General features: G+C 43.1%; 4 protein-coding genes across 4 annotated transcripts; all 4 read right to left on the bottom strand.

Moving 5' to 3' along the window:
• Window positions 1–565: 565 nt before the first annotated feature.
• On the bottom strand, window positions 566–1,802 carry BYT42DRAFT_646396 (arginase). The gene is made up of 3 exons (XM_051572679.1): window positions 1,343–1,802; window positions 926–1,264; window positions 566–841 (listed from the first exon to the last, which is right to left on the bottom strand). The coding sequence occupies exons 1-3, from the start codon at window positions 1,742–1,744 to the stop codon at window positions 647–649; spliced, it is 936 nt and encodes a 311-aa protein (XP_051421666.1). The 5' UTR covers window positions 1,745–1,802; the 3' UTR covers window positions 566–646.
• Window positions 1,803–3,079: 1,277 nt separating this feature from the next.
• On the bottom strand, window positions 3,080–4,309 carry BYT42DRAFT_547448 (uncharacterized protein; the record flags this gene model as incomplete). Its single annotated transcript, XM_051565949.1, has 4 exons — window positions 3,080–3,360; window positions 3,425–3,686; window positions 3,751–4,043; window positions 4,105–4,309. 4 exons carry the CDS (start codon window positions 4,307–4,309, stop codon window positions 3,080–3,082), a joined length of 1,041 nt encoding a protein of 346 aa, XP_051421665.1.
• A 338-nt stretch (window positions 4,310–4,647) lies between these two features.
• On the bottom strand, window positions 4,648–7,676 carry BYT42DRAFT_499555 (peptidase S8/S53 domain-containing protein; the record flags this gene model as incomplete). The annotated part of the gene is made up of 6 exons (XM_051564647.1): window positions 4,648–6,212; window positions 6,255–6,398; window positions 6,509–6,722; window positions 6,818–6,867; window positions 6,938–7,099; window positions 7,166–7,676. 6 exons carry the CDS (start codon window positions 7,674–7,676, stop codon window positions 4,648–4,650), a joined length of 2,646 nt encoding a protein of 881 aa, XP_051421664.1.
• Window positions 7,677–8,416: 740 nt separating this feature from the next.
• On the bottom strand, window positions 8,417–10,506 carry BYT42DRAFT_576229 (HSF-type DNA-binding-domain-containing protein). Its single transcript, XM_051569033.1, has 4 exons — window positions 9,867–10,506; window positions 9,610–9,762; window positions 9,170–9,516; window positions 8,417–9,093 (listed from the first exon to the last, which is right to left on the bottom strand). Exons 1-4 carry the CDS (start codon window positions 10,091–10,093, stop codon window positions 8,621–8,623), a joined length of 1,200 nt encoding a protein of 399 aa, XP_051421663.1. The 5' UTR covers window positions 10,094–10,506; the 3' UTR covers window positions 8,417–8,620.
• Window positions 10,507–15,552: the final 5,046 nt, after the last annotated feature.

The following is a 15,552-nucleotide window of genomic DNA, read 5'->3' as shown; positions in this document are numbered from 1 at the left end:
AGATCATCAAAAATTCCCTCAGCGCGATGAAGATTCTATCGATCAACGGAGAAGGTTGTCGGTTAGATCCATATGGAACGAACTATTCATAATATCAGAGTAATTATGTGTAGATCTCCTTCATTAATGTATCAAATATGGCAGGGAGAATTCCAAATGCCAATATAAACTATGGCAATAGTCTCATCCAGCAGATTTGTAGGAACACACAGATCCACGGAAAACCCTTCTACCTAATCGACAGAGAACCTGAATGGCCCGATAACACTATTTCGACTCGAACTCATTCCTTCTGTAAATACCTTTCAGCATACAGGTGTCAACATCCTGGAATATATATGAGGCAGCATATTATCGATGGTGTGTGATGTATCAGCGATAGAAATGGATTGCGTGACGATGGGGATCATGGCAAGAGCCCCTGTGCAGAATGTTCCTGTGTCACCTATGGTGCGTCATCGGGCATTGAAGATTTTTAAAGTTCAATGCATGATGAAACACACATCAAAGTCATCATTTTTTTTTAACCTCGATGGTTTTCCCACGATTCCATGAACAGGCAATGTCATCAACAAAGAAGCGATATTTTATTGCATCTGATGACCCACTTTATATCCTTTTTATATGGTCGCCAATATTTTATAATCTACAAAAGTGACTCGCCAAGGCAACAGCGTGCCAAGGAACATCCGACTTGGATGGTTTGAAATACAGCGTTATCGTTCTCCAATGCAGGGTTCACTTCCATGATATCGGCCGCCACAAGCAGTCCCGTTTCGGCTAAAGCTTCACAAATATAGTGCCCTTCACGGAATGTCAGGCCTCCGCGGACAGGCGTACCCTATCGAGATAAGAATCAAAAAAAGTTTTTAGTGGGATTGGGTTTGTCATCGGCTATCTCGAATGTGTGGTTCCTGACACTTACGGTACTGGGGGCTACGGAGGGATCCAAAGCATCGACGTCAAATGACAGGTGAATAGGTAGATCGCGATTAGGATTCACACGATCCAAAGCCATATCAACGACTTGGCCAATACCCCATTTATCCACATGATGCATGGTGTAAGCGGTGATGCCCAACTCATGAATGATCTTTTTCTCCGCGTCATCGATATCTCGCAGACCAATGTATACCAGGCGATTGGCCTTCAGTACGGGTTTGACCCAGTTAAAGTTTGGGTGATCTCCTGCGATTCCCAGCAGGAAGCTTAAGGGACAACCGTGGATGTTACCTGAATCTGTAGTGCCAGGGGTATTGACATCCTACATACCACATAAAAAAGAGCCTCGTCCTGATAAGATAATCATATCCTACTTCCCAAAGTATCAGATTTTTCTTACCGCATGAGCATCGACCCAAATCAAACAAGCGTCAGGGTATTGAGAGAATACACCCGATACGGTTGCTAATGCGACCGAGTGATCGCCGCCCAGAGTCAAGACAAACTTCTTCTCTTTCGCTCGATCATGGATTTGCTTGGCGACCGTTTGAGTGACCGAAGAGACATACTTTGGCTGCTTGAGTTTCATGACGACAGGGTCATCCTCGGGACGCATATCGCTGATATGTTCATTGGCTTCATAGTCGACTTGCCAACCCATTTCTTCCAACTGATTGGCCAGACCAAATTCAACCAGACGTAGCGGACCTTCTTCTACACCGGTATGGGGTTGACCCCCGTTGAAAGGCACACCAATGATGGAGACCTTTTTGTCAGGTAAAAACTTGTTATCTTGTGTCATTTTGGGTAAAACGTGGTAGAAAAATGAAAATGAAATAAAAAAAAAGGTTGGAAAAGAAAGAGCTAATCAGATTAATCCTTTTTTTTTTTACGGGGTAAAAAAAAAATTGCGTGAGAAATTAACGAGAAAAGTCACACCCTTACTCGTCGGCTTCTGACACCTTTCATGCACCGTGCAATTGACGGCCAGTGAAACATTCACTTGCCAACTTCCATCCACGGAAAAAAAAGTTACCGCCCAATAACTGTATATTAGTCATTCCCTTTTTTTTGTCCATGGTGTGCCATTAGAGTAGCACTAAAATCCATCCCGCGAAATGGCATAATGGCCTAAAAAAAGTCGCAAACATTGAGCAATAATGCCCAATTCCTTGTTCTTGCCTGATGTCAAACCTTGCTGCGGGTAATATTGCATTCTAATGTTGATGTATGCAATACAGTCATTGTGCATTGCTCTTTATAGATATGGCCCACAGTTAGCTACAATCAAAAGAAAAGAAACAAACATCAAGCATACTACTTTAATAGCCCAATCAAGGATCTCACGGATCATGAAATACACCTGGCTGTCGTAACAACACCGGATCAGATAAGAGTGAACTATGCGCAGCTGCAGCAGAAATACCGTACCTTAATGGCCCAAAAGGGATGAATTTGCGAATTTCAAATTTTTCTGTCAGTGGCTTCTTCCTTGAAACCGATTACTTTACTCAAAAACGAGCCAACGATCCCATCGCATGGCTTCCTAATGACTTTTGGATTTTCTGTAATTATCACATGTAGGTTTCCTTGCCGTTTGGTTTATGCAGTTGTGACTGAGTAAATGCCTTGCAATTACATTCGTACAACAGTGATGTCACTGAAAAGCATGCTATGGTCACCGGAGCTTGACCGAATGAACTTTACGGTAACTTGAAATCAACGTTTGCCAGCATATGTGTAACATCTCACCTTTTTTTTTTTCATCATAGGGTTCTGAAGCTTTTTTAAAGCCGTTATTTTCCTTGTATCATTTGAGCTGGTTTAAAGAAAAAAAGCCAAATTGGATCTCCATTGAGTTCTAACGGTGGAGATGCACACAATAGTCATAGTGCAACGTTACCCAAACAGGTCATCATGCAATGGGTTTTTAGAAGCCAAAGGTTAGAGTAAAAACGTTCATGTTCATGTCAATGAAGTTTGCCGAGGTAACGACGGTCAGATATTTTACAAGCATCCGTTTCGTTTGCGGTAATTATTCTCGTCATTTTCCTTTTTATTTTATTTTTCTCCCATGCGCCGTTTAATAGCAGCATAATTTTTTTCTTGGTGCGATCAACATGAGAACCTGGCTTATTTACAAAAATTCTTGAACAGCGTTGCGACTGATCTCGTAAAGTTGATCTTGCATTTCGGTGTTGTATTCCTCCTTGTGGGCATTCTTGATCATCTTGCAGTCGGCCCAGTACTCTCCGCCCGTGGTCACACTGCGATTAGCAGCGAGATACAGAGTGGTTTGAGCGCCTTGTTCGGCATTCTTGAACGTGAGGTAGTATAAAGGATACAATAAGGCCAAAATGGGAAGACACCACCATGCCTTTTCAGCTAAATAACGACCTAGCGTAGTACGTACAGCCCCTGGAGTATGATAGTGAGTCCCCATTGTAATCCGTATTGCCTATTTTTATTGGCTGTACTTTACCTGGATGACACGAATTGGCAATAATACCTTTGGAGCGGTGCTTTCGGTCAAGATAATTGGCATACAAGACGTTGGCAAACTTGGACTGCGAATAGGCTGTCCAGGCACCATACTTGGTTTCGGCATGAAGATCGTCGAAATTCATGGTTCCGTGGAGAAAAGCGCCGCTGCTGACATTGACCACTCTTGAAGGCGCCGACTTTTCAAGTGTGGGTAGTAACAGTTCAGTCAACAGAAAATGACCAAGATGATTGGTACCAAACTAATTACGGAGAAAATTGACCTGAATATTGCCTATCATACAAGGAGAATGTGATTGATTTTACCTGCATCTCAAATCCATCCTTTGTTGATTTTCGCTCGGGTACAAGAACGGCGGCGTTATTAATGAGGATGTGCAAAGGAAGTCCTCTGGCTAAGAAACGATCGACAAACGCGCGTACGGATGCCAAATCGCTCAAATCGAGTGGTTCAAGGAACACTTGGGTATTCTTGGATACTTTCTGAATCTCGGCCAACGCTTGATGCGATTTCTTCGAGTCGCGACAGGCAATGATGACCGTGGCATGACGTTTGGCCAAGTCCATGGCCGTGGCTTTTCCAATACCAGCATTCGCTCCTAGATGGGCACCCATCATTGAGACTCACAGCATTCCCTTGCATAACGGATAAAAACTTACCAGTGACAATGGCGACCTTTCCTTCCAGGTCACACTTGTCGTAATCCCATCCGCCATTGAAGTAGCGCTTCACTCCGTAAAGACCCAGCAAACCTCCCAAGGCACCAGTTACGTAGCGCATAGGAATAACATGATTTTGTACTGTGAGTGTGCCATTCAACAAGTAATCTTGAGCCTTTTCGGCGTAAGCAGTAATATCGTTCATATTGGGAGTACGGAAAAGCAATGCAAGAGAACAAAAGCGGTAATAATTTTTATCCGCTCCTTTGCGGGTAGACATTGAACCAAACACATAAAGGGATAAGCGTCACATCCAAGCGCCATTTTCATTGTCCTCCAATGCGCTCCTGGGGCCCAGATCATTTGCCGAATTCAGCTTGAACCGCTTTCTTTTTTCTAACAGCAGGAGTCGGTCATGCAGACCGGTCAGAAAGTACACAACAACAAAGGGAACACATTGTACAACTTTTTTTTTTGTGAGACACTGTAGATTTATTCAATCATTACGATTCAGCAGTAAAGTCTAGGAAATTACACAATAAATTAGACAACTTTAATAGGTCCGGATTCCCAGACTTCGTAATCACGGTGTTTGTGGGGGTTGCCGAGCAACTTGAGGGCTCTCCAGCGGAAGCGGTAGGTACCAGGTGGAACGGGCACAGCAAAGGGAGCGTTCGAAGGATGCTTGGGCACGTAGGTACCGGACCAGCCGATAACGTTCATATAGTTTTCAGGGTTCATCGTGTTGCGAGGGAGGTATTCGAGACCATTGAAAGCGTAACCGATGACCTTGTTCTTATGATCCAACAGTTCGGCATCGATACGAGCGGTAGGGGTCAACAGACGGAACAAAATGTAAGGAGTGGTGTTTTCGTCCTTGGGATCAAAGACGAACGTTTCATTCTTGCCATAGATATTGGAGCCGGTGATATCAGAAAGGTAGGGCGAGTCATCAAAGATGGGAAGTTCGCGTTGGTCACCGACCACACCAAAGTAAGGCACGGTGATATCCTTGTTGTTGTGGCGGTTGTGAAGGGCCTTGAACTGAACGAAACCACCATACATGATGTGTTCCTTGGGATCGGTGCGAGGAGGGATCACGGTCACGCGCACCTTCTTGGATGAACGAGGAGGAACACGAATGTGATTGCTGGACACGCGAAGCTTAGCAGCAGCCTTGACGTTGACGGTGGGTTCGACAGGAGCATAGCCCGATTTCTTCAAATCGTAGGGAGCAATAGCCGTGGAAACGTTATTGATGACCTGGTAAGTAATCGTGGAATGACCATGGTTAGTGATGGTCAACGTGTGAGTCTTGTAGCGGCTGGAAGAGGTATCGTTGAAGCTGATCTGAGCAGGCGAAATGTGGACGTCCTGCTTGATGGCATCATAGATCTGCACAAGACCGGCACCCTGACGAAGAGGCGAATCAAGTTCCTTGACATCGTTAGCGTAGGGAGCAATGTAAGCGTAGTTTTGCAACTGTTCAGTGATGTACTCGGGCTTCTGCTTCTTCTTGCCAAGAGCGTTAAGATAAAGGGCCAAAGTACCGGAAACGTAAGGAGTAGCCATAGAAGTACCGGACATGGAACCCCAGCTGCCAAGGTAACGAGGAAGCGTAGAGAAGACATTGCCACCGATACCAGCAAGGTTAGGTCGAAGATGCAATTCATACGAAGCGCCAACAGAAGAGAATGAAGACACAGTGTTGCCGGTGGAAGAAGGAAGAACAGTATCCTTCTTCTTGAAAGTCAAGACGGTTTTGCCCTTCTTGATCTCTCCAATAAGCTTGGCACCGGTACCGGAGGACACGCTGACAGCAGGGATAGGTGCCGTAGGCATGGACATACCGAAAGCATCACCATCGCTGTTGTAGATCACAGCACCAATAGCGCCAGCCTTGGCAACGTTGATAGCCTTTTCGTCAAAGGTACAAGTACCACGTTTAATCAAAGCAAGCTTGCCCTTTACATCAGCCGAAACCTTGCTTGCGTCGCAACCTTCACCGCTACCATTAGGGTCAGCAAGTACCAGTTCACCATCAGGCATGGTCTCCTTGCTGCCAGGAATATAGCCTATAGAATAATCACTATGTGTCAATATGGGATCTGAACTTAGATGCCGCAAGTAAGCAGGTAATTTACCATAACTAGCAGAGTCACCGCCCACAGTAAATTGTTTGACCAAAATGTAAGCATTATCGAAAGAAGCAACAGACATGACACCGGGAGCGGTACTGGGAGAGCCAACAGTGAAGACACCACTGGCACCATCGTTACCGGCAGCCACAATAACTAATATTGATAATGAGAGATCAGTTGACAAATTTTCATTCTTACATAGGCAGCTGTCACGCCTTTAAAGGGAGAAAGAAAGAAAAGGTAGTTGGACCCCGGTCAATTACCTGGAACACCCTTTTTCACGATACGTTCAGCGACGACGTTTTCAGCGCCTTCGGACCAGCCGCTGTTGTCGCCCAAACTCAAGGACAAGATATCGCAACCAGCATCATACGCCATCAAGAGAGCCTTGATAATAATGTCGTTTCCGGTACGGCCATTGCAACCAAACACACGCCACATACCCAGGGTAGCATCAGGAGCCACACCCGTAAAGTTCTAATTTTGGAAACAAAAAAAGAAAGAGGTGCCATTTTAGTAAGCAGAAAAAAAAGACAGAGCACATGTTCCCGGAAATAAAAGGCACAACTTACCGTACTGGGATCATAACCGCCAATAATACCGGCGACGTGAGTGCCGTGACCTAATTAAAGTTTGATAAGCACACCGATCCATTTCCAAATCCGTCCATGCAGAGGAAATTGCCGCCTTACCGGTGGCACCTGAAGATGCACCACATTCATCCAAAGGAGTCGGGTTAGGCTTGATCACCGGGTTTTCTGCAGTGTAGTCATCGCCTACAACATCAGCACCCACAGCCACCTTGTAACCGGGACCAAATCCGCCACCGAGAGCAGGATGCTTGTAATCAATACCTTTAAATAAAAAAGTACATTCATTAGTGCCGAGGCTTTTTTTTCTTTATATTTGTAGCCACTTACCGGTATCCAAGATACCAACGACGATGCCTTTGCCGGTATTCTTCAATTCCTTGTGGACGCGATCAACTTGAGTCATGGCATGAGGAAGAATGGAGGGTTCGCCTGCCTTGACCGAGAAGGGCTGGGTAGCGGGACGGTCAATGTAAGTGACAGGATACACGGAAGCGACGGAGGCCTGATCAAGGATGCTCTTCAATGCATTTTGATGATCGTCTTCATTCAAGCCCTTGATATCAAAGGACACACCATTGAACAAACTGTGGTGGTATTTTTCCTTGACCTTGACATCAGCATGCTTGAATTCCTTTCGGATGGAACGCACCAAAGTATCACCATGGTTGGTCTGGCCGTCACTGAATTCAATCACATATTGCCCAGGAATAATTTCGCGGCCAGCTTTCTTGTACTTTGGATGATGGATTCGAGCCGAGGCGGTGCCTGAAAAGACCAAGACCACGAAACACACACCAGCTGCAAACAGCGGCAGAATGGAAAGCGATCGTTTCTTCATTTACAAGAAACCGAAAAAGAAGGAAAGTGTGGGGGAGAAAGGATAAGTGGAAGGGGTTTGAAAAGAAAAAAAGAAGAAGAACGAGTTGGGTCTGAAGGAAGGAAAAATCATGGATGAATTGAAAGGTGTATTTATATTGAATCGTGGATGGATGGCTTCAAGGCATCGTGAAATTTCATGACCGGTAGCATGATATGAATAAACATTTGTGAACTATCACGTAACAGGATCCACACATGTTGAAAAGCTATTCCCGGTGTATGAAGAGTGTTGAATATGGCAAGAAGATCTCTCTTTGGAATTTTGAAATATTATGCGTGTCTCATTGCACAACCACCGTTCAACAACCAGACACTCCGACAGCATGCAATAAAGGGTGCCTGCCCATTGAAATAATCCCAGTCGCCACATTTTCATATGCTGCATATGTCATTTTTTTACTAATTTGGAAATTAACAAAAGTAGTACGGGCGATCCTTGGCCTTTCTGAATGCCGCCATTGATCATAAATTGATTGCAACGGATCCATAGTATAATATAAAAACAAAAATAGCCCAAAATAGGGTGTTTGTACAGATAAGTAGAGTGCATATTTATAACATTGGGCGGGAAAATTCTACAAAAGTTCGAAAACAAATATCCAACGCAGGGAAGGTCCAGGTGATACGAGATGAAGAATATCAGCCAATTGCACCTTCCGCTGCAGGTTATACCATCATAATTGAAAAAAAAAAAAAAAAAAAAAAAAAAAAAACGCAAACGACCGAAAGAATTAGAAAATAAAGAAGAAAAAAAGACAATGCCGGGAATTTTCTATGATGTAAGAAATGGAAACGAAGGACAAGGTTTGGGTTGGATGATCTTTGTGCACGAACGGTAGACGAGGAAGAGAGAGAGAGAGAGAGAGAGAGTGTGAGAGCGAGGGAAATGAGGAAAAAAAAAAGTTATTGATGGGCTAAAGGGTTCAAGGAATTCACAAAGTCAAAAGAGACCGAATTGGATTGCTGGCTTGAGGGTTGAGAGTGGGATGTGTCGAGAAGATCGATAATTTGTGATGAATGCGACGATGAGGATGTGGATGGTCGAGGTATGGGTGAGTTGGGTGAGTACATGGATGTGTTACCGTCGATATCATCGTCTGATACCATACTACTGGAACTTGGACTGGGCGGTAAATGATGGCCGTAGGGTGTGAGGGTCATGGAAGGACGATGGCACGAATTGGTGAATTCCGTGGAAGAATGGTGAAGATTCTGAGTCTGAACGGTCAAGGGTGTACGCGAAGTTTGCATGAACATGTCTTGTAACATGTTACCGTGTTGATTAAGATGGTCATGTGAGGTGATAAAGATGGAAGGTGGTTTCTCTTGTTTGATCATGTCATACTGATGCGTATTTAGTTTTCCTGGTAACTGACCTGAAAACAGCAATTTATAAAATTAGAATGGGCCATCCAATCACAATTCATCCGCTGCTGCAAAAATAAATTTTACCTCCATTATTTTGCATAATATAATCCAACAAGTTCTGAATCGTCTGTTGCTGTTGTTCCTGTTTCCGTTTGGTTTCGGCCAGCTCGTTGACCACTTCATTGAAATTGGCAAAGAGGTGACTCATCTGCTGCAACATATCGTTCTGAGATGCCTGGATCATGGCCATGTGAGCTTGCATATCGCCTGTGTCTCGACGGTTGGATTCCGATTCCATCGCTTTACGCTTGATCTCATCCAGTAAATCAGGCCGATTACGGAGAAACTTGGCATGAGAAAACTCCCAGATCTGGTTTTCTGCCAATGTTCGATGTCCTCGCGGCGATTTGTTCACCTTGTGAAAGCCGTACCTGATCGATCGGAAACAATAAAAATCAAGGTCAGAATTTCGGCTCTCCTTGCTTAGGGGCAACATTTTTTCTCTCCTCCAAGAAATCACTTACATGTTGAGTTGACGAACAAAACTGGAAAAGTTGTTGTGTTTAAAGTGTTTAGGTAGCACGTCACGGGAGAATTCCATGATATTGCATACAATAAAGGAGGAACCGGTGTAATTCCAGGCAATCAAATGCTGATATTGACTGTCAATCACCATGCTGATAAAAAAAAATAGGAAACAAGGTCAATTTTTCTAGATCACATTTTGTACCGATAAAGAAGATCAATGAATGAAAAAAATAATAACAGAAACTGGACGTACTTGTATAATTTGTGAACGAAGGCATTGGTGTGAGTAGGTTTTTGGGTTGTCGGGGGTGGTGGCGGTTGAGGGGCCAAGTGACTGGGGAAGGACGGGTATTGGGTGGAGGCAGAAACAGGTCCCGGCATAATAGAGAAAGACGACCGATGAGACGACGGCAATGACTCGACCCCGGAATACTCGCTTGTAACAGATATATTAGAAGACTTTCGTCGATGGTGAGTCATGGAAGGGGAATTCAGAAGAAAAGCAATCGACTAAACGGATCACCAGCGCCACCTGTAGGTTTTTTTTTTCTTTTTCTTTTTGAGCCTAAGCGTACGAGCGCACTGTGTCATCTAGAACAAAGTCACAATGGAAGCTCTGGAAATTCACTGTTCGAATTGGCTCCCGTGGCCATGTGGAACTCCGCCCCGCAACGACCGCCGTTATTTATCGGCGGTTTCAGATCCACTCCCCCACGTCCTTAGTTTGACCTGCAAGCTGGGCACCCAGAAGTCAAATCCTCCGCACCTGATTAGACATGAATCAGTTGATGGGACGGGCAAGCTTTTTTTTTTTTTTCTTTTATGACGGCGACCCACAGATTAATCCAAACAATTACCATCCAATCGCGCTTACCACGCACCCACAGGATGAACGTTGGTTCCTTCATCGGGATTTTCTGACGATCAACAGAATGCAATTTTCTTCACATAATTAAACCGATCAATGTCATAATATTGAAACAAGTTTGCCAATGGCCAATATTGTTTTTTTTTAATGAAACGATCCGTCCATTGAAATCCGGATCATAAATATTTGGCATCCAGCTGATCTGTAGTAGTTGATTTTGAATGATATTAGTATCAAAAGATCCATTTATAACTATGTAGCGAATGGTGCTGGTTACAAAATACACTAAAAAAAATGGGTCGGTCCATGTGTAATTCAAATCAATGAGGTGATTGTCCAAAACCCAACGTATTTCAATAATCAATACGTTGGAGACATCCCACAGGGATACATCGATATTATTGTATCCGGCGCAATACGAGTGCCTCGTAACATAATCGGTCGCATTGTTACGATACAAGTACTAGCCAAGTGGAGCCAGGTGATGTGAATCAGTAGTGGGAGAGGCATGGGGATGTTGTCATTATGATCCTATACACCGGATCCAACACTATCCTATCATCCTGCAATCAAGGTTTGTACTACCCACACTGGTGCGTTTTTGGATCTCGGTTTAAACAGGAAAACAAAAAGAAAGTTTTCCTTTTCCGATACTTTTGATCTGATTTACTGCTTCTTTCCTTTTTCCTTGGTGGAATAGCCTGTGACGCTTGTTTCAATAATTTTTTTTCTAAGAATATTTGACCAGACGATGAATGCATTGTTGGCTCGCTTAAGGTTTATGATGAGCGAGAATTTTTCGTTCTTGTCATACCTGAATACAGTACATTTACGATAATCACGCCGCAAGATAGAGTGTTCTCACAGTTGGGTGATGTCGGAGTTTTTAGGGTGCAATGACAACCAATCCTTTGGTCAACGTGCCATCAAGCAGCTCCAACGTGCCTTGTCTGACCATATCGAAAGCGGTAGCACTAAAAACTTTAAGGCTGATTTTTTTTTCTTCTGAATGACCAATCGATGGCTGTATCTTGCTACTTTTGGACCGACTATACTTTGGTTTGGGTCAGATACCTCCAAGTCCCCCACTCGAGTTGAAAGAGGGCATTTTTCAATTGAAACCCAGAATTCGGTAACCAATACCGTATCTGCTTTTCACATCTGATTACGAACGGTTTTCTTACGTGATTGACTAATAGATTATTATTGACGAGAAAACAAGTTATATCGATTATGTTTACTGCCAACGTTTAATCTCTACCGGGATTACGAAAATGCGTGAACGACAATTTCAAAAACTCGTTCTTTTTTTTTTCTTGTAACAGTCAGATAAAAAAAGAGTTGGTTATATCAGGAAAGAAACAAGGAAAAAAAGAAAATGAAATGGTTGATCCTGACGCGTCATGGAACAAGAACAAATCCATTGATGCGATAATAGGGGGAAAAATGGAAATTTTCGTCAATGTCCGTCATGCATGGGACTCTGGCCATTCACGGACTCCATATCAACAAACCGGAATGGCATAAAATAAGCTTTCTTTTGCATATATAGCTGGAATTACAGGTATATTTTCATGTGTGTCATCTGTGATTTATCTTTTTTCTTATATTATTTTACCAATTGACGGAAAGCTTAATTGATGCACAGCAAAATCAGCTACCGTTGCTTGACCAGTCGATAGCAAAATAAAGATGATGCGTCTCCGGCAAATGCTGTATTGCGGTTATTTGAACAGCTCCTCTGACTTGCTATAGTGTGTTCATCTCTGTTTACCTTGTATCCACCTAATACATCGGCTGGAGGAAACACTTTTTATTTTCGTAATTCATGTAGCGGCGGTGGACGAAAAGCCGGTCATTGTCACATGCTGCATACCTGTGTCCCTGCATAGCATTTGATAATCATTGTGCCACGATTGTGTGTTACGTGCAAACTCTTCTGGTTATTTCAAGTACAGAAACAGATAAAAGAAAAGGGAAATTTGCCCCACAATGATAATGATAAGCCGCTTGATTGCTTCTCTTTTTCATATACAACGTCCGCAAAATTTATTAGCCAGCTGCTTTCCAACCCTAGCACTCACTATACCAAAAACGCTTGTAGAAATACCTACCATTATTAAAATGTTTGGGAGTTATGCGCGCTAATTTTCAGTCACAAGGCAGTCACATTGGGTTTTTGCTACATTGTCGGCTTTGATTGGGTAATTTTTGAAAAACAAATATATATGATTGGTTGAAACGAAACCAGACAGCTGTTGATCGGCCCGACCTTTGCGCTCGAATTTTTAACATGAAGCGTAAAGCTCTGATGGAAGATCTAAAGAAGAACCATGTTTGGGAAGAGTCGTTACCCATGTACACACGGCGGAGTTTTAGAAGCGAGGCTTACTGCATCTTCATTTGCTTTTGATGTTACTCCGGAGGATAAGCCGAGAACACTTGATGACTATGATCGTATCGTGTGTGCCGAACTTCCGGACAGAGAGAAATTTCCGGATCTCTGCGACACCGTCAGCAGATGTATGATGCACGGTTCGTGTGGAGCAACGCATCCGAGGTCTCCCTGCATGGAAAACGGCTCATGTAAAAAGCGTTACCCGCGCTCCTTCAATGAAGCTACTATCGAAGATCACAGTGGTTACCCGTTATACCGTCGTCGCAACAATGGTGATTTTGTGATCAAGAACCATGTCCAGTTAGACATAGATGGGTTGTTCCCCACAATCGATACCTCTGTGCAAGATATAACGCTCACATTAATGTCGAAATGTGTACTTCTCTGGAAAGCGTCAAATACCTGTACAAGTATGTTTACAAGCACCACGATCGTGCTGCAGCAGCAATGTATCATGCCGGCAATGACAGAAAATGTCAGGCTCCTGACCCGTTTGCGCTTTGGATGCAGTTCCGCCAGCATTTGGCAGAAGACTACTTCCATTTTTGGAGCAATCAAAATCAAGACGATGATCATCAAAATTGAGCCGCCCCAAATCGTGTACGGTCGCGCTTTGCTGGACATTGAAGAGCATCTGAACCGCCAATCGAGTTCACTGCTGAGTTACGATCGCCAAGAAATTGGCAGAAGCACACTTCGCCGTCAGCCCAGACTGGTAAGAGAACAATTCGATCTCATCGCAGACGCTGCCAATGTTCCCCAACACACGAGTACCTAAACCGTGACAACATGCCGTATACCACGCAATTCTCCAGAGTGTCACGCATGGAAGCAACGAATCAGCCCGATTGTTCTTTGTTGATGGTCCTGGTGGCGTCTTTACCCTTATGTTGTTGTTTTTATTATTCCTTTATATCTTACTGTTTGTATTTTGTCTTATGCTCCTTTGCTTTCATCCTTTGCTATGATTTTTCAAGTTATTCTTCACCTTTATGTTTTACTATGCTTTTTGTCCTTATGTTCCTTTTGATTTTATCCTTATGCTATGTTTCCCCAAGTACGATTTTTTCTGTTATCTATTTTTGTCTCTCCATTTAATATTATACGATGTCTGACTATTTCTGTTCCTAACTTTGTGTACATATTGTTGTTCCTCTGTCGTGGATGAAGGAAATGATCGCTATGTGGCGGTAGGTCAGGGGGGGGGCAAGACCCCCGGGAAAAAAGAAAAAAGAGACTGTACTACTCTGTTGTCCATTGAATACGCAAAGATTTATGCGCACATCAACTAAATCTTACCGAAAAATCAACCGCTTATTGACAAAAGATTAGAGTACCATCAAGCGAGACCTTTGGATACACAATTTCGAGTGCGGAGTTCTGAATATTGCAAATGGAGCATCCCATTCCAAACGCATCTTTAATCAGCTACTATTCCCACTAGCCTCAGATTAACAACAAACTACAGACCGAAAGAGCATAACTTTGTGATCTTTAAGATCAACAGGCGCTACTTGTCTACATAATTAAAATCTTTCGGAAATTAGCGATTTGTAAATCACATGATCTACACTAAGTTATCAGGGCCTGTTAAACCTCTTTTTTTTATCTTTCAACCATGCCTCGCTGCCTACTTCCACAATAATAGGCGAAACAATCAGCAGCAAGATGCCGTTTGCGCCATTTATGGTCAAACAGAGCATCGTCGTCTTTCGAATAAAAATGCGAGTAGAGCTCTTTTTGAAGAAAAGTGGTTGATGATACGACCGGCGTTCTTCTGTAGCATCATTCAATTTGTTTTTTTTGTCAGTTATACGTATATGTCCTTTCATTCTCTTTCAATTTTCAATGAATCGAATAATACATAAGCAGACGTGCTTCGATCTATGAATTCATGCATCAGTGGGGTGACTATTGTTTCATCCATGGAGAATCATATATTTTTGTCTTCAATCTTATCTTTTTTCTTTTGCTTTTCTCTCTCTCTTTCTGTTTGCTTGATAAACCCTCACTAACATTGTATCAAGATCCCATCTGCATCCATTATCCAGACCATTCTTATCCCGTGTATATAACTTGGTTGAATCGACTACAATCCTCAAAAAGGTAAGCGTCGAGTGGTCCACCATCGATTTTGCTCCGGCAAAACAGACTCACCTCTCCTTTGCTTCCATCCTTCTTCCAGCTTCCGGTTTCCGTTTTTTTTCGCCTGACAAGTTCTGGATGCTACAAGTTGATTTTCTCTCGCCATCCATCCATCCATCCATCTACCTGGCGAAACTGGATGACGTCAAAGGCCATCGTTGGTGGTGTGACACTCTTTTTCATCAGAAAAACGCTTACGTGTCCTCTTCATGTTCCTCTCCTTTGGATTGCTTCTCATCATATGGTATTCGAGATGTCTTCCCGATTATTGTATTTTTAGTTTATAGTTTGTATTTTGTTATTTTATATTTCATGTACATATTCTTTTCGCAGTCTTTTCCTCTTTTTTTCCCACAGGGTTTTTTATGAGGTTTTTACTGACGCGACCATTGTTTTTTTTTATCATCATGTACTTTATTTGTTTTTCTTTCTTTTCATTCGGGGGACTCTCGATATCTAGAATCCAATTCGAAATTACCGTCACTTCTGGCCACGTCAATATTTTTTGCCTGCTCAAGCTGACACCAC

The sequence above is a fragment of the Radiomyces spectabilis genome, assembly GCF_025331425.1.
Source record: "Radiomyces spectabilis strain NRRL 2753 chromosome Unknown BYT42scaffold_9, whole genome shotgun sequence".
In the NCBI taxonomy this organism is placed as follows: Eukaryota; Fungi; Mucoromycota; class Mucoromycetes; order Mucorales; family Radiomycetaceae; genus Radiomyces; species Radiomyces spectabilis.
The sequence above is the reverse complement of the archived record's forward strand: the minus strand, read 5'-3'. Positions and strand labels throughout refer to the sequence as shown.

Bases quoted from the DNA above. Each gene is read 5' to 3' on its own strand.
- BYT42DRAFT_646396 (XM_051572679.1), bottom strand. From the start codon at position 1,744: ATGACACAAGATAACAAGTTTTTACCTGACAAAAAGGTCTCCATCATT. The intron at 1,265-1,342 runs GTAAGAAAAATC...TGTGGTATGTAG, and splicing joins TTTGGGTCGATGCTCATGCG to GATGTCAATACCCCTGGCAC. The intron at 842-925 runs GTAAGTGTCAGG...TTATCTCGATAG, and splicing joins CCTCCGTAGCCCCCAGTACC to GGTACGCCTGTCCGCGGAGG.
- BYT42DRAFT_576229 (XM_051569033.1), bottom strand. From the start codon at position 10,093: ATGACTCACCATCGACGAAAGTCTTCTAATATATCTGTTACAAGCGAG. The intron at 9,763-9,866 runs GTACGTCCAGTT...TTTTTTTATCAG, and splicing joins TTCGTTCACAAATTATACAA to CATGGTGATTGACAGTCAAT. The intron at 9,094-9,169 runs GTAAAATTTATT...TGCTGTTTTCAG, and splicing joins TATTATGCAAAATAATGGAG to GTCAGTTACCAGGAAAACTA.